Below are 25373 nucleotides of genomic sequence, written 5' to 3' on the forward strand. Positions count from 1 at the left end.
AAGCACAGCAGGTGTCAGTACTGCAGATGGACAGTCACTCATCCACAACTCCACTCCCTGGGCTGGTGGGGGAAATCTCATCTCTTCCTCTCCCAGAGAAACTCCCTGATTGCTATCTGGACTGTTCAGCTTGGGATTCGGAGCCACGGCTGTGCCATAGCAACTGGACCCTGTAGAGTGGGCGTACTGCGGGGGTCACTGATCAGCATTTCCTTATTCAGTCCCTGAGCTGATGTATTGTCTGTCAAATCTTTCTTAGAAAGAACGTCATCCTTGAAAAACACTCAGGCTCCATCTCCACCTGTGGGCATCCCTAAACATCCCATTGTTCATGAAGGCACAAATAATTTCGGTGTTGTCCTTCCGGACCTGTCTCGATACAGTGGAGGTAGGAGTGGGGCTGGTTTGTGATTCAGGTGCTAAAAGCTGTGTTGCAAAGAGCTGTGTTTGTTACTGTGTTTATTACTGCTCCAGGTGCTTGTATTGCCTCTTCTATTTCCTGTTTATTCCAAGGCCGCTCTGTTGCATAGAATATTTCCAGGGATGCTGTTACCTGCATGTGTGGCTCTCCAAAAATAAGAGCATTTTCACATACAACCCACATTCTCGATGCTCATTTTTAAACCTGTGGTTGCTTTTTGCAATATACTCTGGTTTTCTCTTCCCTTCCACCGTGAAAAAGCCAGAGGAAAAAGAGGAACAGGAAATGTCTGTGTCAGAGGTTTAAGTTCTCAAAGTGGATGATATCTGTTCTGTCTTCCTGTGGCTTCCCAGGGATGGGCTTATTTCTGATGGCGAGGAGATACAAGTGCTTCCCAGCAGGTGTGACTTCTAGCCTGCTTTCCAGTGAAAACAGCATGTTTGTAGTCCTTTTTCTCACCCACCCCAGCCTGTGAACCCTTGGCCTGATGAAGGCAGATTTCCTTAGAGGCTGAGATCTCAAAATTATCAGCAATTTGGGGTAGAACCACAGGTGAGTGGAGAGGCTTAATCACACAGGCTGGGAGCACTGCACACTTGGGGGAGCACTGAATGTCACAGGAGCCACACAAGGGCCCTGCTTGTGCCTGGCTGCAAATGTTCAGCTGCTTCATGCCCCAAAGCTGCCAGCCTGCTGTTCCTTGCTGTTCCCCTCCTCAGTGCCAGCTCCACGTTCATGAATCCAGGCAGGTTTAGTAAAGCCTCGCAGCTCTTACAACCAGATTTACTAACAGCCCTCTTTCCCTTCTCTCTGTCCCACTGCTGCCTGTAACTTCAGTGAGTTCCGTAAGTATATCCTGGTACATACTTTATTCGTTCTTCCTTCTCCTTTCTCCAGCACTCAGTGGGGATGGGTTGAAGTTTCATTGGGTCTGAGGGTTTTTTGGGTTTTGAAAATAATAATCATGTTTTTCGTGTTAACTTAGTGTGTGTGTCTGTTTCCATGTAGAGGTGGTTGGGGTAGTGCAATACCGTATAATTTTTTAATATTTTATTGATAAAATCATCAATTCCTCAGTTGGCTGCTTGTCATCCATCTTTTCCAGCAGAGTAAGGGCAGTGGTGATTACAGGAGGATTTAAGATTCTCCTTGTTAATATGTGAAGTCCAATTTAATCACCAGCAATGAGTCTAATCAGTCGTTAACAGAGAATGAAGTTTCAGCTGACTCTAATCCTCTTGTAACTGAATTTCCCGTTTCAGTTCCAGAAGCTCCCGACCGACCCACCATCTCCACAGCATCGGAGTCATCTGTCTACGTCACGTGGATCCCCCGGGCCAACGGGGGCTCCCCCATCACTGCCTTCAAGGTGGAGTACAAGCGCCTGGGGCGCAGCAGCGACTGGCTCGTCGCAGCTGACAACATCTCTCCCTCCAAGCTGTCTGTGGAAGTTCAGAACTTGGAGCCAGGTATTAGAAATGATCTTTCAATACTGCAGCGCTTTGGTTCTTTCGCTTTAACTTCTGCTTGAATTATCCCGTTTCTGCTTGATTAGGTTTGGGGTTTGTGTGTGGCCTAGGAGCTCATTACATGAATTCAAGTTGATTTCTGGCTTTCCAAGTGGGAAAAAACCCACCATAATTTAATACTTGTTCATGTAGAGAGGAGGGTAGTGTATCACTGCTATTTTTAACTTAATTGTCCTTCTAATGAGCACTCAGAATGCAAAGAGAAAAAGACATTACTGGAAAAATGTCTGTCCTGACTTTTCCCAGTGTCCAGCCATGAAAACTCAGGGAAAGAGTGCAAGAGGAGAGGGAGTGGAGGGTGATACGGATCCTTTGAAGCATCTTCTCAGTACCCACCAGTTTAGGGACTTCCTGAGCTGATGGAGGCATCTCCATCTGTGTGTGCAACAGCCTTTGGGTTTTCTTTGAGTGACTTTTAGAAGCTGTTTGTACTTCTCCACATCAGTCTGTGGCAAGGAGTCCTCTGCTTCTTCTAACTGTATGTTGTGCAAAAAGTACTCCCTAATCTGTTTAGTCTCTCCTTGAATCCTCTTTCTAGTACTTGTTTTGCTCCAACGGCTGCTTTCTTTCCCTCTTTCCCTTAAAAGGAGAAATGTACAGGTTCCGAGTGATCGCAGTGAACAACTACGGGGAGAGCCCGCGCAGCGCCGCGTCGCGCCCGTACCAGGTGTCCGGGTTCAGCGGCCGCTTCTCCAGCCGGCCCATCGCGGGGCCCCACATCGCCTACACCGAGGCCGTCAGCGACACCCAGATCATGCTGAAGTGGACGGTGGGTATCGTGGTGTCCTGTGCTGCTCACAACTGGTGCTGTTGGGGCCATTAAAAGTGGAGGATTAGGAGCTATTTGCAGAGTGGTGAGCGGTGGTTTCTGCCCCTGAGGCTCGGAGATGATCGTGTTCTGGCAGAGGGCTCAGATGCTTCATGCCCATGTGGCAGAACTGAGAGAGTTAATGGGCCATGTGCCCCGTGAACCCTTTGCCCCCATTTCCAGACCCTTTTTCCGCCTCAGAGGCAACACTGTCCATTGTCTGCTGCGTATGCACCATCTCCCAGCTTTCCTCCACCCCACTCCCCTTGCAGCCCCCCGGGGACACCACACAGCCCTCCTCGGGTTACGCCAGATGTGACCCAACTGGCAGCTCCAGTGAGGGGCTGCAGCCGCCTCAGTCCACCTGCTCTGGCACAGACATATCAGAGGCACCAGTGGGCTTAACTCTGTCCCAAGCCCTGTTCATGCCATGAGTTGTGAGCAAGTTGGCTCCATTTCCTGCAATTCCTGCTGCTTTTGTCAATCCAGGCTGGGGTGGCTGGGAGCGTTTCAAATCCACGTCTTCCCTCACATCCAGTGGAGGTTTCATGTTAGAGAAACGTTTTCCTTTCCCCTGTTACCTCGCCTATTGTAAACAAGTACTTTAAAGTCCTTATTGAAACCCACAGAAATTCTTTGCTCTTGTTTTGAAATCTAACCTCCTGGTATACTTTGGAGGATTTAATGTGCAGAGTTCCCAGTGTTAGTTTGCTCTGCTAGCTCAGCCTTAAGAGATGTTAAGGATAATAAACTTAAAATAACCTCTGGTTCCTCAGGAGGTGCATAACTTAAAGATTCTTGAGCCGATTTTTAGAGTGCCCTTAACTCTTTCTGAAGTAAAAATGGTTTTAACTTTTCGATTTCCATTAATCACACAAATTTTCAGGCTGTTCGTGGTCAAACCCTAATTGAGGGTTTCAAAACTGATGTGGGAAGAAAGTGTCAGCCCCAGTCAGTCTCATCCCCATCCCACACTCCTTTCTTCAGCTGCCCTGAGGAGTTCAGTCACCTTTGCTTGCACAACCTTATTAAGAATATTCATGTTTCCAGAGGATGAGATACTTGGTGATGACAAGCCAGCAGGACTCAGTTAAAATCTCTCTTCTCTAATGCTATCTTTTCAAATTCTCTTGCAGTACATTACATCAAGCAACAACAACACGCCCATCCAAGGATTTTATATCTACTACCGGCCCACTGACAGTGACAACGACAGTGACTACAAGCGGGACGTTGTGGAAGGTACGGGGCCCATGGGAGGGACAGCCTGCAGCCTGCCTGGCTGTGTTTATGTGCAGTCTAAACTGCTTTTCCCAAACCAGGCCTTCACAATATATCTCACAGAAGGAGCAATCTCAACTACCTGACGTCAGGTTCTGCCCACACATGAGCTAGTTTGTTCCTTCTGAAGCCTCGTCGTTGTGGAAAGTTGAGAACTAAATAACTGTGTTTAAGTTTGGCTTGTTACACTGCTGCAAATCCTTAATACAGCTCTATTTAAACTGGTAGAGCTTCAAGTTGTGTAAAGAGAAAGCAGCATAAATGAGGTTTAACCCAGGGTAAAAACATCTGGGTTACAGACTGTACTAATAACTAGCTGGCTTTTAAAATTATTTACCCCAGCACATACTTTCTAAGATGGTAGTACCTTGTGTGCAATCTCTCCTCTTACTTCAACTAATCACTTCTCCCGCCTTAAGGAAGTGGCTTTTAGCCTCAAGTGTTGTAGCACGCTGCAAATGCAGGTATGTTTGTGCTTCATTTTGCCTTTTAATCAAGTTATTTTTTCCCCTGTGCATATTAGATCATCATTTTCCTGGAAGAAGTTATTAGATAATGTCTATATTAGTCCAGAAGTGGAAAACCCTTTTAAAAATATTTTATTTAATGTCCTTATTGCTCGGGCTGAGCAAACGCAGTGATCTCATTCTGGCCCAATGACGTTAATTATTTTTTTCCCCCTCGTTTATTTCAGTTACAAGAGGAATGGGCCTTTATTTTGAAAATTTTCCCCTGCCAGACAATTCTGCACATAGTACTTTGATGCATGACATAAGCTTTTGCACACCATAAAGCTATTAAAGATCCAGAGTTTGGGCTCGGAGGCTTAAAAGAACTTTATGCAGGCTGCACCTTCATCTGCAAATGTATTTTAGCCTTTGCTACACAGAACTTGTGTGTTTATAAGTCTTATACACTGAGCAGTTAGTTGTTTAAGTGGGCTCCACTGTGCTGTGAAATTAGCTTGTTTCGGATTTTTTTCCGAGCTGTGTGTATTGAACTCTTTGTGGCAGTCTGAAACCATTAGCAGCTGCTCTGCTCTGCCAGAGCCTGCAACAGAAATCACTTGGTGGAAAGATTTAAACTTCAGCTTCTCTTTACTGTGCTCCCCTAAATTAGCTTTTCAGGGGGGGAAAAAAGAGACATAACTATTTTCAATGGGCGGAAAAAAGAGAGAACTATTTTCAATTAAAGTGTGATTGGAAGCACTTGATGTGAAATATGTAGAGGAGCATGTGACTCTAGGTATTTTTGCCATAAATCACTTGTTCTTCACTTTCCCCCCCTCTTTTACCTTTGAATTAATCTGTCTGTTTTTTGACAGGGAATTTTATCTTGAAATGGCTGCAATGAGTTGTGGAAAAAGTGTTTTGATGCCTGTCTTAGCTAAGTGCTTGCCGCAGGCTTTCCTCACCGCTTCCTGTTAAGTCTTGTCTTTTAAGACATTCAAAACTCTGAAGAAAACTTTTTTTTCCCATATAAATGCTGCTACAGGCAAAATCAGATTGTATTTGAAGGAAAAAACAAGCAAAAAGCTTGACTCCGATAGCTTCTCGGTATCTCTCAGCAGCTTTAAGCAAAAGCAAAGCAAAACAAAATCAACCCTGTCCTGCATCGATGGCCTGAATTTCTTTCTGGTCTGAATTTCTCGGTTTCGAGGGTCCTGGAGATTGAATTTTAAATGTAAATGCAGTCTGATGTCAGTTGTTTAAATGTTTTCCCTTGCTAATGGTGCACGAAGAGGACAGTTAAAGTGCCTGTACTGATTCCAGTTCCACTAATGGTTTGAAGCGGAAACCTAAAACCTGGTGTAGTAATTACCGAAAGGAATGCTTGGGGGTGGGGGCGCCGGGAAAAGCGAGTCTCAATCTTGGGAAAACGTGCGATTTAGGGAAAGGCGGTTCCAGCTTCAGCCAGAGCTCGGCTGCCCTGCCTGGGGCGCTCTGCGAGCGCTGAGCCCGGAGCGCATCCCACCGGGATGGGCCCCCCGTCTCCCCTGCCAGGGGACCCAGACCCGGACCCGGGCCCGGGCTGGGGTCCCGGAGGGGCCTGAGCAGCGTCGCGGTGACCGCCCCGCCCGCCGAGCAGCCTCGGTGCTTCTTCTTAGTGCTTAAATCAGTAGGTGGTATGACAGCTCCTTAGAAACGGTGGAAACAGTTCGAGGTGGTATTTTCCAAGAGGGATTAAGAGCACTCAAACAGTTAATTAAACTCCCTCCCCCCAAAAAAAAAGTCGCTGTTTATTACAGTTTGTCACAAGCCCGTGAAAGTAAAAACTGGGAGTGATTTATCCCGAAGTGCTCAGTACTTCAGGAGGGTGTCTAAATGAAATGCTGGCCGGGGGCCAGAGATGACAAAACGGTCCTATTAGAGAAGATTGCCTGGCTTGGGCTCAGGCCCCGCTGGGGCAGCGGCACCGGGACAGCCTCGCCGCGTTCCCAGGATGGGCAATAAAATGCACATTTTGGCCAAGTTGGACGACCCAGATTTGTCCCTCCTGTGAGACATAGGAGGCTGCAGTCACACCTCGAGGGCTGCAGGCTGGGAGAGGGTCTTACCACAGCCAAGTTTTTCCAGTTTTCCTTGTTATTTGCCCAGTGTATGGTAAATTGCCAGCATAACCCACCCTAAACCCATCTGTGCAGCAGTTCCGTGTTTAGGATGCACAGGGCTGCTGTCGAATTTAAATGTACAGATGTGGACACTTGAATGTCTGTTCTTTTGAGTTTAGTGACTTTTGTAGAGGATGTGAGTTTTTTTTTTAAATCAATTGCCAATAGTGAAAAAGACTCACTTCTGTTTATCAGAAGGTTCTTCTAATTACCAGTTTCACAAGATAATCTGAATCTCGTGGTATCATGGAATGGTTTGGGTTGGAAATTACCTTAAAGACCATCTAGTTCCAACCCCCTGCCATGGGCAGGGATGCCACTCACAGGTCATGGTTTCAGCCAAGTCCACAAACTGTTACTAAAGACTTCTGTGCTGTCAGGAGGAGCTGCGATGTCCCTGCAATTGGTAGAGAAGGACCTTGCAATACACTTGTCCCTAATTCTGGCTCATGGGAGTAATTGATCTGCAGCTGATTTATTTTTCCTCCTTTCACAGGTACAAAGCAGTGGCACCTGATAAACCACCTGCAGCCTGAAACTTCTTACGACATTAAGATGCAGTGCTATAACGAGGGTGGGGAGAGCGAGTACAGCAACGTGATGATCTGTGAGACCAAAGGTGAGGCTGCAGGACTGGGCCGAGGGGGCCTTTGGGGCATGAAATACCCACTGTGGGGAATTCTTTATGCAGCACTGAAGTCAGCTGCGAAGATGACTGTAATTTTCTGGAATGTTTTGGAGGATTGTTTTGTCTTCCGAAGCTGGGATTGTTTTGAACATGTGGAAAGTGATCCCTTGCACTCCCGAGGCGCTGGGCGAAGCTCTGCAGCTTTGCCTGCGCTCAGAGATAGCGCTGCTGATGGGCTCTCCTCAGGAGCCACCATGTGCCTGAAGATGACAGGATTGATTTGTACGTCTGTTTTATGTCTTCAGGGCTCTGTGACACGTTGTATAAGTGCAGACCACAGCAATTGATGGTTGTGTTGGCTGCCTCCATCCCTAATCCTGCATGCCTCTGGCACAAAGTTTGTACTGTTCTCGGGAAGTGTCAGATATGGCAGTCACATTTATTTTGCAAAGAATTCCTCTCTCCTTTAATCTCTAAAACCAAGTAAGGCTGTAAAGGGAAAATGCAGACAGTAAACTTCAAATGCAGTGCTATGAAAAAATGTTTAAAAAAAAAAAAAAGCCCTCTGGGAACGGAAGCATCAAAATTCAGTGAAGTGCGTAGTGAAACCTTTGAAGGAAGGAGTAGGAGCTGCAGGGCTTCAAGGCTCCGTGCACAGTTGGTCTCCCTCTAGCAAGGAATATAACTTTCTTCTCTAATTTTAAAATTGACAAAATGTACTCTGTCACTCACTCTGCTTCTTCCTTAAAATGCATCTCCTCCAGGCTTATAGGGGTGATCCAGTTTATCCAATTTACCTCCATGGAGGTGCTTGTGTCTCTCTGACCAGCTTCACTCCTAAGCCAGGCACCTCTTTTAGGTTTTGAGTGTCAAATGAAATGAATCTGAGCTGTGGTGTTCTGGAAGCTAATGTAAGTGTAATTCCTGGATTAAACTAGCATCTTGTTTTTAGAGATTTTCTGCTCAGCTCTTGGTATCTTCAACTCTATAGTTTGGAGACGGGGTTAGGAGGGTTCACAGCAGATACAAGTAGGTCATCTGGCAGAGGCTGAGAGAGAGAAAGGCGTGTTGTGGTTTTTCCTGACCTCAGAAGTGGAAAGATTTGCACTCTTTCAAGTTGGGAGTTAGAGCAGTTGTAGCCATTCGAACCTCGAGCGGCTCGTTAAAGTTTCTGTGACCTCAAAGGGGGGGTGAGCAGGAGGGATAATCACCGTTTTCCAAGGCAAATAGCTATTACCCAATAGCAGTTGGCCTTCTCCTTGTAGGATTTAATACTGGCTTGGAAGCTTCTTTGTGAAGCATTAAGACTTGAACTCAGCAGTAATTATTTTCATTTCATGATGAAAAAAGCACGTTCAGAAAATGCATTTGGTGAACGTACCCATACCTGTCTCTCCTCACGCAGTGAAACGCACGCCGGGAGCGTCGGAGTATCCCGGGAGGGAGCTGAGCACCCCCCCGAGCGCCCCGGAGCGGGCGGGGGGCAGCGGGGCCGTGCCCGCCCCCGGCCCCGTGCGCAGCAGCGACATGCTGTACCTCATCGTGGGCTGTGTCCTGGGCGTCATGGTCCTCATCCTCATCGTCTTCATTGCCATGTGCCTCTGGAAGAACCGGCAGCAGAACGCCATGCACAGTGAGTGGGGGGCTGGTTCCCTTCCGTGATGAAAATATTACCAGAGCAAAATTAGTAACGTTCATGCTCCGTTTTATGGATGGGAAGCTGTTTACTGTTGTGAGCCAGCTGGCATTTCTGTAGGGACTTGTTCTTCTAGGTGTGCCTTAGGTGCAGATTTGGGGTTTCAAGAGCAGCAATGTCTGAATTGCTTTGCATTGGTGCTCCCTGCCCTGCTGCAGCCCTGGAGGGTTGTGCTGCAGCTTCACCCAGAGAATGGTGTAGGAAAGGCCTGGGCACAGTTTCTGCAGTTTATATTTAACTTTCAGCTCCTGCCGAGGTCTCTGATGGTTGCAGAGGCAGAGCGTGTGTAATTCTAAGTACTTGTTAAATGTGGAGAGTTAAACCCTGGATCTCTCCCTTTCTCGATTGTATCTGGAAAGAAACAGAATGTGCAGCACTAGGACAAGTCCCTTGTTACCTCTCAGTCCCTGCACAGTGAGATGGCATTCAACGGCCAAGTCTGTCAGAGAGGTGTTAATCAGAAAAACCTGTTCATTAGCGAGCAGGAGCCTGGAGCAGGAGCTTTGCAAGGTGTTCTGCACCCACCAACAACCTGGTCCCAGAGGAATCTGTGCACTGGCCTTTTCTATTCCTTGTGCATAAATCAGCCTTGCTCTTGCCATGGCTTGTGGTTATTTTTAAATGTCCTTACTCTGTGACAGAGAAAAATGAAACAAAACTTCTTGCAAGATAAGATAGTGCCTTCAGCTGCAGCCCAGCGAGATTTTCGGGAAGTGGCTCATAGCAGATAGCAGAGGGGCTATTGATGATACAAGTGGCCCGGTTTTAGGACACTCTCATAGTGATTGATGTCAGCCAAGTCCTTCCAGACCAACATTCCTGGTCTGCTCTCCAGGATGTGGCTGTTTTCCATGTCTACGTTTGTACACTAAGCCCTTGAATATCAGAGTTAGTTCACAAAAGCTGGAGAAAGACAAAATAAGTTTATTTATTTTTCAGGGACGCCTGTTTAGCTGCTCTTTGGCAATAAAGGTGCTTTCAGCAATAATGTCTCTTGCAGAATACGACCCTCCTGGGTATCTCTACCAAGGGGTGGATATCAATGGGCAAATGATTGAGTACACGACCCTCCCCGGGACGAGCCGAGTCAACGGCAGCATCCACGGAAACTTCCTCAGCAACGGGCTCAGCAACGGCTGTCCCCATGTCCATCATAAAGTTGCTAATGGAGTTAATGGCATCATGAATGGAGGAGCAGGACTGTACCCAGGGCACACCAACTCCCTGCCCAGGACACACATGGACTATGAACACCCCCACCACCTCGTGAACGTAAGTGCCTACACCGGGTGGGAGGCTCAGCCCAGACCTCGGGGTTTAGTCAGGGGCTGTGGAAGCTGACTTAATTCGGGTGGGGGAATACTCATCCATTGATAACAGCCAGTTCCACTGTGTTCCTTATCCCAGAGGAAGCAACTGGGCTGGTATCTGTGATACAAACATCATGGTTTTCATTTGAGGATATCAGATGACAGCAAGAATTCCACTTACTCTGGGAAATCTGCCTCTACCCTCCTCCTAACAGCATGTAAGCTCTGAGAATGCCTCAGTGCTGGGCTGAAATCCTTTCCTCATACATATGGTATTTCTCAATCTCCAAGTTAAATAGATTTAATTATAGCTGCTTATTCTGCAGCTTTATGGATCACCCGTTTTCCCCCCACCTGTTTCAGATCTGTAACTCTGAGCAATGCTATTAATTATGGCAAAGCACGAAAGAGCAGGAGGTTCCACGGAATGAAGTGCCCCATACATCATGAACTGCAGCAGTGCAATAACGCTGCTGCTTTTTTTTTCAGTGTCCTGTTTGTGACTGCTGAGACAGACTCGTTTGTTGTTTTGAAATTGAAAATAAAATTAAAAACTAATTTCAGTCTGCGATCCAACCTTTGTATGCTGTGGAAAAATACTTCATTTGCTGAAACGTGTCCCGTTTCCAAGAGAGAATAATGATTTCATTATTGTCTATGGAAACAGATGGCTTGCATTCAAACTTACTAAACTTACTCAAAACTGTGAACATTGCCCAGGAAAACTGAAAGAAAAAGTTCAAAAGTCTGAATAACCCATGCTGTTTCTGGAGAAAAAAAATGGGCCTATTGTTTGTGTTGGTAATTGAGCACAAGCACTTCATTTTATTGAACAACAAATTAGCACTTGCACAGTAGTTACTGCTTCAGTTCCCTCCAGTTTCAGCTCAGACCAGTCGGTTCTTCACCTGATTTTGTCCTTGGCCTGCTTGTGTAGAAAGAAGTGCCCATATTTTGTTGTTTTCAAGAGTAACCAAGGCCCAAGCTGGGTTTTTGGACCTGTCCAACCTCACAGTGGGTGAAACTCTCCAGAAATCTCAAAGTCCTGAGGGAGAGAACATTTACAGTGCTTAAAGGCTTGCCTGTGAGAAAGCCTGGGGACTTGCACTGATGTTTTCTCCCTCCTATTTTTATTTTTTGGGAGAAAAAGAAGGAAATACATGTGTGGTGACAGAGGTCTCAGTGCTTGAAGCTCCTCTTTGCCATCAGAGATCCACACAAATTCACACAATGCCTCTGCCTGGCAGCAAGCAGGTGATGGGCTGAGTCTTCTGTTCCCCACTCCCTGTTGTAGAAAGTTTGAGTCACACAATCTGCCCATGGAGAAGGTCCGGGCCTGGCACGTGGGCGAGGCAGAGGAACAGGATGTTCTCATCCTCTCTGCTCTTTATTGTTTTAATGGTTGGGCTAAATGAGGAAGGGAGAGACTGGCCAGGATGGCAATCAAGACTAATTAGGCATTTCCTCAGTGCTCCCTATCCTTCAAAATTTTCAGGATAAGCCCTGTTTGTGCAAAAATAAGGGTTGTTAAATGTTCCCTACCCCTTGAACTGCCAAAAGCCAGGTGAGTCTTCCCAGGCTGGCTCCCTCCTGGAGCCGGTGGGAGTCTGGCTCCGCAGCCAGTTCCGAGCGCTCCCGCGGCACTGTCCGCCCGGTCCCCAGCAATGAGGTATGTGTTAATCTGGGCATTGCAACTGGCTTGTAATGGCCCTGTCAGCCAAAACCAACAACACAAAATCCCTCGCACCCCGAGTCATTGCTGGCTGAGGAATTACCCCATCTGTACAAATACGAAACAGTTCAAAAATCAGTGTAGCAAAGCAAACTGATCTAATCAAAGTAATTACAGGAAAGTGGGATGGGTTTGTGTGTGACATCAGCCCTCTGAATTTAATCCCCTGTCTCCCCAAGCGAGCCTGGAGTGCTAACGAACAGCAGTTCGTTTTCGTGTCTGTCATCAGCGTTAAAAATAAACATATTTACAGTGTGTTTATTAAATTAAACCTCAGCATATTAAGCTGAAAACAGACCAGGGAAATGACCACATACTTGTCTAAGCTGCAGTTATTTACTTTTCCCTGACACACATGCTGGCAGAGCCCTCCCTGGCCTTTGGACAATCACTCAGTGTTGCTGTGCCGTGCTCAGGCCAGAGCGGGGCACTGATAAGGTGACTGGGGTCGGAAAACCAAGTCAAAGAGCTGAGCTGCCTCCTCGGCACCTCTCTGGGATGCTGGAAGAGTGCTGATTTCTAATGCTTTGCTGTTGCTCCCTCCTGTGCAGGGTGGCGGGGTCTACACGGCCGTGCCGCAGGCTGAGCCCTCGGAGTGCATCAGCTGCCGGAACTGTCGGAACAATAACAGGTGAGGCACAACCTGCACCAAGGCAGGATCTGCCCCCAGAGCAGCCCTCGCTCTGCCTGCTGTGGTGGAGCTGGGACTGACAGAAGCTGAGCTGGAGTTCTGGCTCAGGGCACAAGGAGTTCCGTGTCAGGGGATGACTTGGAGAATAGCTGGGAATTGTCCATAGGACAGAATAAAACAAGTTGTTAAACCCCAGAGCTCACTTTGCTCAACACACTCCTCTGAGGCTCTCTAGGAAGGGAGACAGGTTGGGCACTGGATTTTTTAAAAATCCTTATTTCATGTGTTTCCTTCAGTTTCAAGATAACAAAATTATTCCATGTGGAATTTGTCAAGTCAGATTTAATTGCTCTTCTGCATTTTACACTTCCTGCCATTCCCTCAAGAGCACTGACCAACTGGAGTTGCCCCTTTGCCTTCACAATGCTATCCTTTGTAACACATGGGATTTGAGGTTCTGAAGAACCTCAGGCCTTCGGGAGCGATTTGACCAGCCATTGTCAGCGTGGGATATGATTTTTTCATGGGAAAGAGGATTCTTGTATAGATTAAGGGAAAATCTGTCTTCTACACTGTAGGTTTTTCACTATCACAAGTTTTAACAAATATCCTCCCAGGCTTCTGACTAAATCTCTGGTTATTTTAATGATGATAAATAGGACTGAAACTCAGATGAGCTGTACTACTGTCTGGTAAATTCTGAGCTTTTTTTTTCAGTCATACTTTGATTTTTCTGTATTGTTAATATGCTCAGCTGCCTTCAGATGTGCATCTGGAGAAGTTGTGTTGAAATTAATCATAAAATCATTGAATATTCTGAGTTGGACCCACAAGCATCAAGTCCAATTCCTGTTCAACAAATAAGCTGTTGTTGAAGACTAAAAACACGTTCACTTTATTTTCATGGTTTTAATTTTTAAAGTATCATTTATAATAGGCTTTAAATCCTTCCTGCTTCCATAAATATATGCGTGATAGTGTCATGTTGACGAGCTGCTGCTTGCACGTGAGCTGGGCATGCCTTGCCTGGACCAGCATCCCAACAGGTCTCCAGGGAAGCCCAGCATGTTCCCTCACACACCAGTTGTGTGTTTTTGAGCAGGCTCTGCAGCAGCTCTCACCAGGATGTCTGTGACTCGCTGTAATCTGGAACATGCTGTATGTGTTATGCTGTAATTAAGAGCTCGCGTTCCAGTTTTAAGCATATTTAATTTTTTACTTGCTCTTTTCTTTCCTAAGAAAGCAGAGAGAGGGTTCCATCCTCTTCATCTGCACTGCTCCTCCCAGACGACTCATCAGCAGGGCCTGAACTTTGAGTCCTCACATCCCCGTTCTATATTTGACTGCCTGATAGAGAAATAACTTGTCCCTTAAGCTGCCTTACCCCGAGGGGACCATTAACCTCTGCGTGGCAGCAGCTGCACGGCTGGGACTGCTCCGGCCTTGCCCTGGGGAATGAAGGAGGACATGGGAGAGGGGAGTGGGGAGGACCAGAACGTGCCTGAGCGTTACACCAGGGAGCTGAGTGTATGGGCAGGACAGGGAGGAGGAAGGCCTGGGTCAGTGCCGTCACATCAGTAGGTTGTGGCAAGTGGGATTTTGGGGCTGGAGTCTTTTCCCTATCTTTGTTCAGCCTTGTAGTGCAGGTAAGGGCTGTCGCCTCCACCTGGGCTCCTGTTCCTTGTCCCACCCTGGAGTCATTTCACCTGTGATCTGGAGAAGGCAATTCCCTCTGCACCGCCCGTGACAGCAGGGCAGGGGAGGTTCAGGTGGAAGCACTGCTGGCAGGGTGACGTCTCCAGCCTGGGAGCATTGGGGGGCTGTGTGGATTTTGCACCATGAATTCCTCACCAATCCATTTCCACCAAACGCCCGGAGCTGCTCCTGGTCTGGGGTGAATTTAGCAGTTGTTTGAATTGTGACCATGTGCGAATGAATCCTAAAGGTTCAACGTATTTCATAGCTGTTTTCAGCAATAGCCATCTCGGAGCAGGTTTTATTATTCCAGTGCTGAAATCCCTGGATCTTCTGTTTAAATTAGCACTTTATCCCTCATAACTGCTCATGGAGTCTTGCCAGAGGGAGAAGCTGCTGAAACCTGGAGACCTGCTTTGCTATTGTGGACAAAGCCTGTGGTTGACAGGATTGAGAACTGATCTTTTTTCTTCCCTGGTGCTTTTGTGTTAAAACTCTTGAGGTACCTGGTGGCTGCAGAGGAATTTACACTTTTGCAGATCTCTCTTTGCAAATTCACTGTATTTTGGTCAGAAATCTGAAATGCATATTTCAAATGCAGGAGCATCACTTTGTTTTTCCAGCTTTTTCATCTACATTATGCTTTTTTTAGATTATGGTTTGGTAGGGGTTTAGCACTGAGAATTGAAAGAAAATACGTTTTCTGCAGCAGAGATTTTACATCACTCTTCCTGCACACTCTGCTCTGCATATCTCCATGGCTCGTTTCCATCACAGTGTGGTTATTTAAGCTTCAAAAGCTGAACTGCTGTCTGGAAACATCCTTCAAGCCCATACAATAATAGAGAACTACACCAGCCTCTGTATCTTTAAGAAGAACCCCCAGAAACACATAAACCTAAACATTTTAAATTAGTGTCTCTGAGCTTTTTTTTTTTTACTAAGCGAGTGCAGTCAAAACCTCTGTGGAGAGAAAGGCAAACTAATAAATGGATTTGTTTGAAGACCAGATGTGTTTCATGTGGATTCTTCAGTGGCTTCTGTGGTATTTTGGTACTTGGAATAATGATTTTGGAGGCAGTTACAGGAGCAGAAGGACAAAATAGGAGAGCAAAGGTTGAAAGTGAAGCTTGGTGCTGCTCCATCCTCATGAGCTCTGGAGGGCTGCCCCTTGTCCCCTGGTTTGGCTTTGCACATGAGGCATCTGCTGGATGGGAAACTCGCTCCAGTTCCTCCTCTAGGAAGCTTATTTGTGTTGTTGTTGGATGTTTTTTGCCTTTTCAGTTCAGGCAAAATTGATCACAAGTTTTCATCAGGTTTCAGGTGCGAACTGAGGCTCCAGGCGAGGCTGTAGGGCAGGTCTCTGGAGTGGGATGTTTTTATGCACTCCTGTGACCTTTTTAATGGCATAAAAGTGGTTTCTGAGACTTGTGGGGGACCCTACTGTGACTGCCAAGCTTCATGTGTTCGGGTTTTAAACCTGTCTGAGCTCAGTGCTGAGGTGCTCAGGGCTCCCCTGCTGTCAGAGGTGCTCTGCTGGCTGCTGCCCTGGCACTGTTGACATCCCAGTCCATCTTCCCCCTGTCTTCCAGCCATATTTCATCAGCTCTGCTCAGTGTGAGGCCAGAATCACTCTGGAGCAGCACCTGACAGGCATGTTCCAGGGAGAAATTTTTATACTTCCAAATGCCAGTGTTGGGCAGCCTCAGGAATAACCCAGAGCAAGAGCACTGGGCTGGTCCCTGTGAGCCCAGTCAGCAAGGGATGGATTTACAATGGGGAAGGAAAAAGAGAAGGATGCTCAGAGTTGCATCTGTGTCAGCACATATAACCCTGAAGCCTGTTCAGCCTTTGTGGGAGTGTTTTGGAAGATCTCTGGTGGGTGTGAACACTCTCCATCCTTATTTCCATGCTTTTATCTACAGGTCCATCTCTGTCTTATGCCACACAGCAAGGAGAGTTTTGGGGGGTGGTTTCCTGAAGTTTGTGGCAGCTGTGCATGGAAACTTTTTCCTTTTGGAGTAATTATGGTTTTGTCTAAAACCACACTGAAGCAGAATATTTGGGAGGGTTTTCTTATTAGGAATTGTTTATGTAGATGTTCCCTGAGGCCACATTGTCCACATTGCAAACACTGAGGTGTTTTCCCTGTGTGCTCCAGTGGTACATGTGTCAAAGTCCTGCTCCCCTTTCTTAAAAGGTTAAATATAAATACCTCTGTTGTAACAATTGATTCAGCACTTTAGCTTCAGTTCTGCAGCCTGACACATGTATTAAAGGACAACAATCTGACTTACACAGCAGAAGGAGTGGTTAAATTTATAATATTGCATTTATTTTTCTAATTTGCATTCACTCTGATAACACTTAGTATTTATTTTCCAAGGTACTTAAGTTTGCTACTCGGGTTTCAAATTTGAGCTCTTTATCTTGGCAGTGAAAATGTGTTTTATGGGATTGCTTTGATGGAGAAATGGACTCACAAGTCAGGTCATAGAGTCACAATCGACGGGGGAAGGAACTGAGCGTGTTTCGAATGTTTTCAGCTGTCTGTTGGGGAAAAATAACGTCAGTCCTTTTCTTAATGTCAGGATTGCTTCAAAAAGTTATTTAAAACTGATTTGACAAGCTCTCTGTTGACCTGTGGTAAAGCACTTAAAAATTTTATTTTCTCAAGATAAGGGGGGGAAGGAGCTGCTCTGAGTAACCTTGGCCTCTGTCCCGCCCGCAGGTGTTTCACCAAAACCAGCGGCACTTTCGGCAGCGCCGCGGTGCCCATGGTGCCCCTCGGAGCTCCTTTCCAGCAGGACGGTGTGGAGATGAAGCCGCTGAGCCCCCACCTGATGGTGGCCATGTGCCTGGCCCCGGCCGTGCCCGAGCACAGTGCCAGGCTGGACGAGGCCGGCACGGAGGGCGTGGAGCAGCACTCCCCGCAGCACCCCTGCTGCCAGGACGGCGTGGGCCGGCTTCCCATGGACTGCATGGACGGTGAGGCACCATAGCATCTGGCTTTGGAGCTGGGAAAGTCCTGTAGGGTGCTTGATTTATTGTGGAGAAGGTAGTAATTAGGCCCACAAAAGAGCTGGCTCTTTGAGGAGAGCTAAACATCCCGCCTTTCCCGGTGGAAAGTGCCTGGTCCTGTCATGCCTTTGTGATTGATGCCTCTATACAGGGCTCGTCAAGCACCTAACGAGGCTGTGACTGATTGATGATGCACCCACAGGGCACCCGTGGGCTCTGACACTGCTGAAACGCTGCCTAATGGAGTTTTTCCTTAATGAGCAGGCATTCCCGACAGCCCAGAGCCATCCTGGAGGCAGGAACAGGCACCGGGAGGGAGCTGGGCTGACCTCATCAGTGTGAGCTGTTCGATACCGATGCTGTGCTGGGATAGAGCCAATGCCCTGGTACAGTGGGAATGAGCCTGAGCCCAAAGAGCATCACCCACTGGAATTAGGAATTTTTGGGGTGTGTGGGTCTGTTGAGCTGACAGAGAGGATCTGCTGAAAAAGCCCAACAACAACCACCCGCCCTGCTCTTGCTTCGCAGGCAACAGCTGCGTGCACTCGGAAACGTCGAACCACATTTTGAGCTGGAGTCCCCTCATTCTGCAGCCTGTTTCCAAGGACTGTAAGGAAAAACCAGGATGGAGTTCATCCAGAGTCACCTTAAACGGTTCTGGGGACCTTCGGCAGCTCCCGCTGCGGGAAACCTGAGGAAGTGACTGACCGTTGTCCCCACTTAGGCCAGGAACTGCCCCGCAGTGTCGCTGAGAGGGAGTGACGGGGGGATGTTAATTATAACAGAGAGAGTCACTATTTATTTTTTGTAGTAGTGTCATATGAATGTATCTTGGTTTTCAAAATGGTTGCCTTTTTATATTATTTATGCCTTGAAATCCCTTTTATGGTTATTTTTTTCCCCTCACACACAGCAAAAATAGCCTGGTTATGTGTATAAAAAAGAATTGTAATAATATAAAGAACGAGGATGGGAAATACAGAGTGTGTTTCCGTGGCATGTTACCAGTGTGAGAAGTGCTTCTGAGGAGCCTGAGACAGGGATTTAAGCAGGTCTGATATTGTGGCTGCCACCTTCCTGGCAGCTCAGCGACATGGTACTCACACCCTCCTTTCCAGGAACACATCTCGTCCTCCTTTGGTTTCTCCGGGAAGATCTCAGTGGGGAAATGAGAAAATAAGTAAGAAAAATGAGGCCCAGCTGAGTCCATCCAACACAGCTTGAAGCAGAGCTTGGGTCAGTGACTGTCTTCAGATGCTTGATAACACTTAGGTCTGCAGAACTACAGGTGGAAATGCAGCCTGTCTCACCTTCCCACTCACAGAAGACAAAATCCAGTTCAACTCTCGGTTTGAAGGAATAGTAACGGCTTGGATAGCTCCAAAATTAAACCAGTCATGTCGGAGCAGCTCCCACCGGCACTGCACGTGGCTGTTGGGAACCCACCCAGCCTGGACACAGCATGATGGAGGTGTTACAACCTTGTCTGCAGAGTTTGGGTGCGTTTTTTTCTTTTTCCTTTCCATATTTAATCCTGGAAAATAAAACAAAGTGGTGCTTGTAAAGCACTCCCTCCTCCCACACAACTCAGGAGCACATAATCCCAGAGATGAGGTGCCCTGGGGCAATGTGTGTGCAGCACCTTTGCACAAAGCAGCATCTTCCTGGCCAGGCTGGAAAGGAAGGAAGCCAAGCTGGGCTGACTGTGGCTGCTCCAAAACCTTCAGGGAGCTCAGGGCTACAAGTGAATCTTCACCAGTTGTGGGGTTTGGGGAGTGAAGTCTGTGTGAGGAGAAGGTGCTTGAGTTCTCCTTTGGCAGCAGTGTCTCCATGGGCTCTTCCGAGTGTTGAGGTGGGTTTTTTTCCTTTCCATAGAATCCCAGAATGGTTTGGGTTGGGAAATACCTTAAAGCTCATGTCATTCCAACCCCCTGGCATGGGAGCCCTTCCACCAGCCCAGGTTGCTCCAAGCCCTGTCCAGCCTGGCCTTGGGCACTCCCAGGGATGGGGCAGCTGCAGCTTCTCTGGGCACCTGTGCCAGGGCCTGCCCACCCTCACAGAGAATAATTTCTTCCCAATATCCAATCCATTCCTGCCCTTTGTCAGTAGAAAACCACTTCCTCTTGCACTGTCCACTGTCTTTCTGTATAAAAAGTCCCTGTCCCTCCCTCTTATAACCCCCCTTCAGGTACTGGAAGGTCACAATGAGCTCTTCCCAAAGCCTTCTCTTTTATTGCATTATTTATGGTTATATTTATTTTTGCTCTTTTTTTTAGGGTTTTGGATCCTCCCAGCCAGAGCTGCCTTATTCTGAAGTTCACTGCAAACTCTGGACCTCACACCCCCAGGCTTTGACTGCCACGAACCCCAGAGTCAGGACAGAGCCCCCTCCTTCCTCTTCATTTCTCTTCTCCTCACAGCCTGGATTTGCCCTTCACAAGACCTGCTGTGAGGCTTTCCCCCTTTCCAATGGAGATTGGCAGCCTGGGGATTGGGGTTTACCTCTGGCTACTTCATTCTCCCCAAATGCTGAGATTTAACATCAGTTTCAAAGGACCTTGCTTAAATCCTCTCTGTATTGTGGGTGTGTTGGATAAAGACATTCTATTTTCCAGAGAAGCTGTAATATCCCTTTGAAATTTTATGTATTTGAAAATGGTGCTGTTTTGCTGGGGTTGGGGTGGGGTTTGGGGTAGGGTTTGTATTTTTGGGGGTGGTTTGATAAAAAGAGTGATGCTGCTCTGTGGCCAGCGTGGGGATTGATAATCTGTGGTTACTGATTGAGGTGTCACTCGATACTTCCCAACAGATAATTAACCAAATACAGGACAAAATGGCCCAAGATGCTCTTGTTTCCACAGACAGAGATGATGAGGGCTGAGGAAAGTGGGAATTGTTGGATGCTTTCCTTGCACCCTGCTTGCACCAACATGGGGAAAAACCATCAGCAATTACTATTTTTAACCTCTGGTGGTTTGGCCTGAAAATGGGGAGTTTGGTGTGAAGATGAGGCCCCTGCCCTGCCCCGCAAATCTTTGTGGCTGTTTTTGCAGCTCAGAGTCAGCACAGTCCCCAGGCAGCATCCCCAGCCCTGGGCCTGAGGGCGGCACTTCGGCCCTCGGGGATTTTTTTCTGCCATCGGTGAGAAACTATTTATTGTAGCCTAAATATTTATTTTAGCTCCAGCAGTAACTGCGGGCCCGAGGCAGAGCCTGAGGGGCTTTTGCCGGGTGCTGCACTCGGAGGCAGCTGCTGCCCAGCCTGGCGTGGCACAGGTGGGTGCTGCCGTCCCGTGGTGTGGAACGAGAGGAGGAAAGGAAAATAGGAAGGAAAAGCTGGAGCGGTCAGGGTGTCGCCGTCGCGGTGATGGTGACATCCACCGGTGGATCATCGGTGGTGCCTGGCGGCGCTGAGAGCGGCTCTGCAAGGGAGAGCGCCGGTGCCACAGGTGTGTGCTGGGCAGCGGGGCGGGGGGCGCAGCCCTCGGCTCTCCCCAGGTACCCGCGGCTGTGCCGGGGGCAGACACGTCTCCCGGTGCGGGTGCTGTTTCCGCCTCCGCGCCTGTGGCTGCTGCTTCGGCATCCTCCGGCGTGTCCACGGGCTCCTGGGCGCCAGGGCCGGCCCTGGGGGGACATGCGGGTGTCGTGGAGCCAGGGCGGGAGCAGCGGGACAGAGGGATTTGGGCACTCACGTGCGGAAGAGCAGGTCGTGCAGCCCTGTGGAGACAGAAGGCGGTGAGGGGTGGGGGGTCCGGGCTCCAGCTCGTGAGCCCCGCTGGGCCGGCACTCACGCGGGAGGGTGTCCCGGTGGCGGGCGATGCAGCGCACGGCCAGCAGTGACGCCGCAGTGGCCACCAGCATCCCGCCCACCGCCGCCCCCGTCACCGCCGGGTAGGCCTCGAAGGGAGGCTCCGCTGGAAGAGAGCAGAGGGAGCATGGCAGGCAGCAGGGCCGGGCAGAACCCAGAAAGACCAGGGAAGGTGCGAGCCCGTGCCTCTTCACTCTGAAACCGTCTGACGGCTGCTTGCACTCAGCTCCACCGGGATGGAAACGCTGCCCTTCTCCACTCAAACCCTGCTCTGCCCCCACGGATCAGCAGCCCCTGCCCACTTCACCTGGCGTCTGCACCTCGGAGGGGTGCCCGGCCGTGCGGTGGTTGACGGCCAGGACGCGGAAAGCATAGAGCACCGCGGGGTCCAGCCCCCCCAGGCGCCGGTCGCGGGAGTGCGGCTCGATGTTGCCCGCGGCCGTTTCCCAGGGGCTGGGCGCCTCCCGGAGGGGTTTCTTGGTCTGGCGCCGCTGCACCACGAAGCCCGTGAGGTTGCCTGTGCCCTGTGTCCGCCACTCCAGCTGCACCTCGGTGCGCGCCCGCGTGTAGCGCAGCTTGCTGATGGTGACGTTGGGGGGTGCTGGGTACCCTGCGGCGACACGGCAGCGACAGGAGGGGCTCGACGCCCTCAGCCCGCCTCGTGGGAGCCCCCTGCCCCTGCCAGGACTCACGGTCCACGCGGAGGCGGACGGGGCGGCTGGCGGTGCCCACGGCGTTGGTCGCAGTGCAGCGGTAGGTCCCGCCGTCCCCTGGCCACTCGACATCCAGGACAGTGAGGTTGACCCACGCTTCTCTCTGCTCCAGCCGGTACTTGGCCAGCCCCGGTGTTACCTCCCGCTCCTTGGGGTCGTACCAAGTCACAGTGGCGCTGAGCCTGGCGCTGGTGCCGCGTTGCCGGCACGTCAGCAGCGCCTCGCCGCCCTCCAGCACCGCCACCTCACTCTCCGCCTCCAGATCGGGGACCTCTACTCGTGGAGAAGGGGGAACAGTGTCAGCGGGGACGTGCCAGCCCCACATGGCACGCTAAGGGCAGCGGGGCGGGGTCTCGCTTACCCAGCCGCAGGCGGCAGTCGGCGCTGGCGGCCCGCAGCGGGTGGGCAGCACCGCAGACGAACTCCCGGCCCCCCAGGCTGCCATCGGTGCTCAGCACCAGGACGGCGGTGGAGAGCGTGGGGTCCCCCAAGGCCCGGCCGCCACCATCCCACCAGCGCAGGGTGACGGGCGGCGTGCCCCCCTCCCACCGGCACTGCAGCATCACGTACTCGTCACCCTTGGTGGCCGCTGCCGAGCAGGTGGGGCTGCCGGCCGGGACCCCTGCGGGAGGGAGCGGTGTCGGGGCAGGGCACTGCCGTGATGTGCCAAAGCACCCCCGAAAAGGAGACACCACCTCCCCATCACGTGCATGGGGAGCTTTGCACCCCGGCTGCTCCGTGGGGACCCCCATTCTGGAGCAAGCTGGGGGTGCTGGAGGTCCCAGCAAAGGCAGCAGCACCTTGGGATGCCCATCCCATGGTGTGGCCATGGCGTGGGATCACCGTGGCTCTACCGTGACATGGGGGGTCAGGAAGGGACTTGGGGGTAGATGGATCCATCCTCACTCACACAGGGTGGTCCCACATGCAGCCCCTTGCGGCACTGCAGGGTGAGAGGCCAGGCAGGAGAAGGAGCTGCCGTTCCTTGTGGCTGACCCTGGCTGGATCCTGGTGGCCATGGAAAAACTGGCCCCCATCACCCCCTCTTCCTTCTCCTCCTCCTGGGAGCCCACCCAGCGCAGCTGGGCCAGGGGGAAGCCCCCCAGCCAACGGCACCGCAGGGCCACGTCCTGCAGGTCACCGGTGGCCAGGGCAGAGCAGCTGGGGCTCCCGGCTGGTGGATCTGCAGGAGACCATCAGCACTGGGGGAGGGTGGGGATTCCATTCCAACCCCCCTGAAATTGCCCCTCACACCCACATCCTCACCGGGGAGCTGCGCTGGTCCATGTCACCCCAGGGAGTCCCACCGGCTCCCGCGGGGTTACTTACAGTACACGGTGAGGACGATGGTGGCCTGGGTGCGGGTCTGCAGGTGGGTGTTCTCAGCCAGGCAGGTGTAGGTGCCTGCCTGGGCGCGGGCGATGGCGGCGATGACGTAGGTCTGGCCTATGTGCACCTGGGTCCCGTTGTGCAGCCACACGTAGCGGCTGGGGGGGTTGGAGGGAGCCAGGCAGCTCAGCACCACGTCCTCCCGCTCGCCCGCCGAGAAGCCCCCCTGTTCAGGGGAGAAAGGCTCCACGCTGATGGCTGGCTCGTCTGGGCCATCTGTGGGGACACAGGGTCTTTTAGCCACGGGGCTGTCCCCAGAGAAGTGACACAGCCCTCCCTGGGGCATTGTCCCATTGGGAAATGGGGCAGCAAAGCCTCCTTAGGAAGGGCACACCATGGGGGTTGTGAGTGCGCCATGGTGGCCATGGACATACTGTGGTGCTTGCCATGGATGTGCCACAGTGGCATCTCCAGCCCCAAAGATGTCCCCCCAGCTGGTGGCTGAGTCCCCTCCCCAGGGGGGCAGCACCTGAGGCACTCACAGACGATATCCAGGTAGACGGGCTCGCTGGTGTGGCTGTTGACCTCGTTGCGGACGGTGCAGAGGTACCAGCCCGTGTGGCTGCGGTTGGCGGGCGTCAGGCGCAGCTCTGCCCTGGAGCCCCCCAGTGCCACGGGGGACACTGAGGGACCCCTCCGGGGCTCCTGGTGCTGCCAGGAGAAGCTCAGCGGCTCCGTCCCCTCCCGCACAGTGCACAGCAGGGCCACCGCCGCCCCCTCTGCCGCCGCCGCCGCCGTCGGACGCACGAAGGGCTTGGAGACGGGCACTGGGGGTGTTGAGTTGTGAGTGACCCTCCCCGGGGCCCACCCGTCCTCCCCAGGGAGGAGCCTCCCAGCCCTGCTGACTGATCAGCCAGTGAGGTGCTATCATGGCCAGTAGGATGGCTAATGAGGACACCTACTGGCTAGTGAGGGGCATCCTGGCTGTGGGTAGGGGGACTAGTTGAGACCAAATCAGAGTGGTGGGATGCTGGGGTGGCCAGGGCAGGGAAATGGTGGGCTGCTACATTGGCTAGCAGGGGCTTACACTGGCTGGAGGCAAGGAGGGTTCACTGGCTAGTGGTGTGCTGGGCTGGCTAGTGGGGCTCTGCATTGCCTAGTGGGCTCTTTGTTGGCTGGTGGGCACTATGTTGGCTGGTGTTGAGCTACCTTGGCTGGTAGGACACCACATTGACTAACAGGGTGCTGTGCTAGCCAGTGGGGGCTTTGCTCACTAGTGGCAGATTACGTTGGCAAGCAGGATACTGTGCTGACTAGTGGGGTGCTTTGTTGGCAAGTGGGGTGCTACACTTGCCAGTGAGCCACCTTGGTGGCTAGTGGGGCTCTACATTGGCTCATGGGGTCCTTCCTTGACTAGTGGGGCACTATTCTGGCTAGTGCCATGCTGCGTTGGCCGGTGGAGCCCTTTGCTGGCTGGGGGGCGTTTCATTGCCCGTGGACAGCACTGTTGGCTGCCGGGTGGGGGTCTGCGTGCCCGCGGTGCAGGGAGTGTGGCCTTACCCAGGACACGCAGGAGGATGGCGGCGTAGCCCACACGGAGCCGGCCCCGCTCCGGGAACAGCCCCTGGCAGAGGAACCGGCCCTGGGCGGCCACGCGCAGCTCCCTCAGCTCCAGCGTCCCGTTGTGCAGCATCACCCGGCCCAGCATTGCCGTGCCGGGTGCCACGGCCACGTCCTGGCCCGAGCCCACGGCCACGGCCCGTGGTGGCCCCTCGCCGCGTGGGGTGAAGCTCCAGAACACCACGGCCGGCGGGGCCTCCAGCCCACAGCTCAGCTGCACCGCGCGGCCTCGCACGCCCGTCACCTGCCACTCCTCGTAGGCCGCCTCGCCGGCCGCCAGCGGCTGCCCTGTTTTGGCACGGCCGTCAGGCCTCGGCAACTCCCCCCGGGACACGAGGGACGGGTCGGTGCTCACCCCCTGCCAGCGCTGGCAGCAGGCACAGGATCCAGGGCCCCCTCCACAGCCGCGGCGCTGCCTGGCCGCGCTCCATGGCGCCATGTCTGGCACTGCCAGGCTGAACCAGGGCTGCGCTCTCCGGCCCGTGCTCCTCTCCGGTTACCCCTGGGTAATTAGGCCCGGCCCTGATTAACTATTAATTAT

The 25373-nt window shown here is 51.2% G+C and overlaps 2 protein-coding genes and 1 pseudogene across 5 annotated transcripts in view; 2 read left to right on the top strand and 1 right to left on the bottom strand.

Annotated features, from left to right (window-relative positions):
• Window positions 1-176, top strand: part of LOC139682242 (cytochrome b-like) — a 1049-nt pseudogene extending 873 nt beyond the window's left edge.
• Window positions 1-19982, top strand: part of CDON (cell adhesion associated, oncogene regulated) — a 57322-nt gene extending 37340 nt beyond the window's left edge. For 3 of the 4 annotated variants that reach the window (XM_071576126.1, XM_071576128.1, XM_071576127.1), the window contains exons 11-21: window positions 260-388; window positions 1684-1890; window positions 2538-2719; window positions 3895-4000; window positions 7147-7269; window positions 8684-8911; window positions 9975-10246; window positions 12568-12647; window positions 17074-17330; window positions 17892-18862; window positions 19640-19982. In XM_071576126.1, the coding sequence (XP_071432227.1) occupies window positions 260-388; window positions 1684-1890; window positions 2538-2719; window positions 3895-4000; window positions 7147-7269; window positions 8684-8911; window positions 9975-10246; window positions 12568-12647; window positions 17074-17330; window positions 17892-18058 (1751 nt within the window). In that variant the 3' untranslated portion in view covers window positions 18059-18862; window positions 19640-19982. The other variant, XM_071576129.1, reaches the window with a different exon arrangement.
• Window positions 19983-20634: 652 nt separating this feature from the next.
• On the bottom strand, window positions 20635-25263 carry VSIG10L2 (V-set and immunoglobulin domain containing 10 like 2). The gene is made up of 12 exons (XM_071576227.1): window positions 25188-25263; window positions 24773-25120; window positions 23755-24039; window positions 23213-23488; window positions 22794-23066; window positions 22245-22505; window positions 21863-22156; window positions 21478-21780; window positions 21154-21276; window positions 21055-21079; window positions 20831-20986; window positions 20635-20789 (listed from the first exon to the last, which is right to left on the bottom strand). The coding sequence occupies exons 1-12, from the start codon at window positions 25261-25263 to the stop codon at window positions 20708-20710; spliced, it is 2502 nt and encodes an 833-aa protein (XP_071432328.1). The 3' UTR covers window positions 20635-20707.
• Between the last annotated feature and the right edge of the window lie 110 nt (window positions 25264-25373).

Source organism: Pithys albifrons, chromosome 23 (genome assembly GCF_047495875.1).
Source record: "Pithys albifrons albifrons isolate INPA30051 chromosome 23, PitAlb_v1, whole genome shotgun sequence".
NCBI lineage: Eukaryota > Metazoa > Chordata > Aves > Passeriformes > Thamnophilidae > Pithys > Pithys albifrons.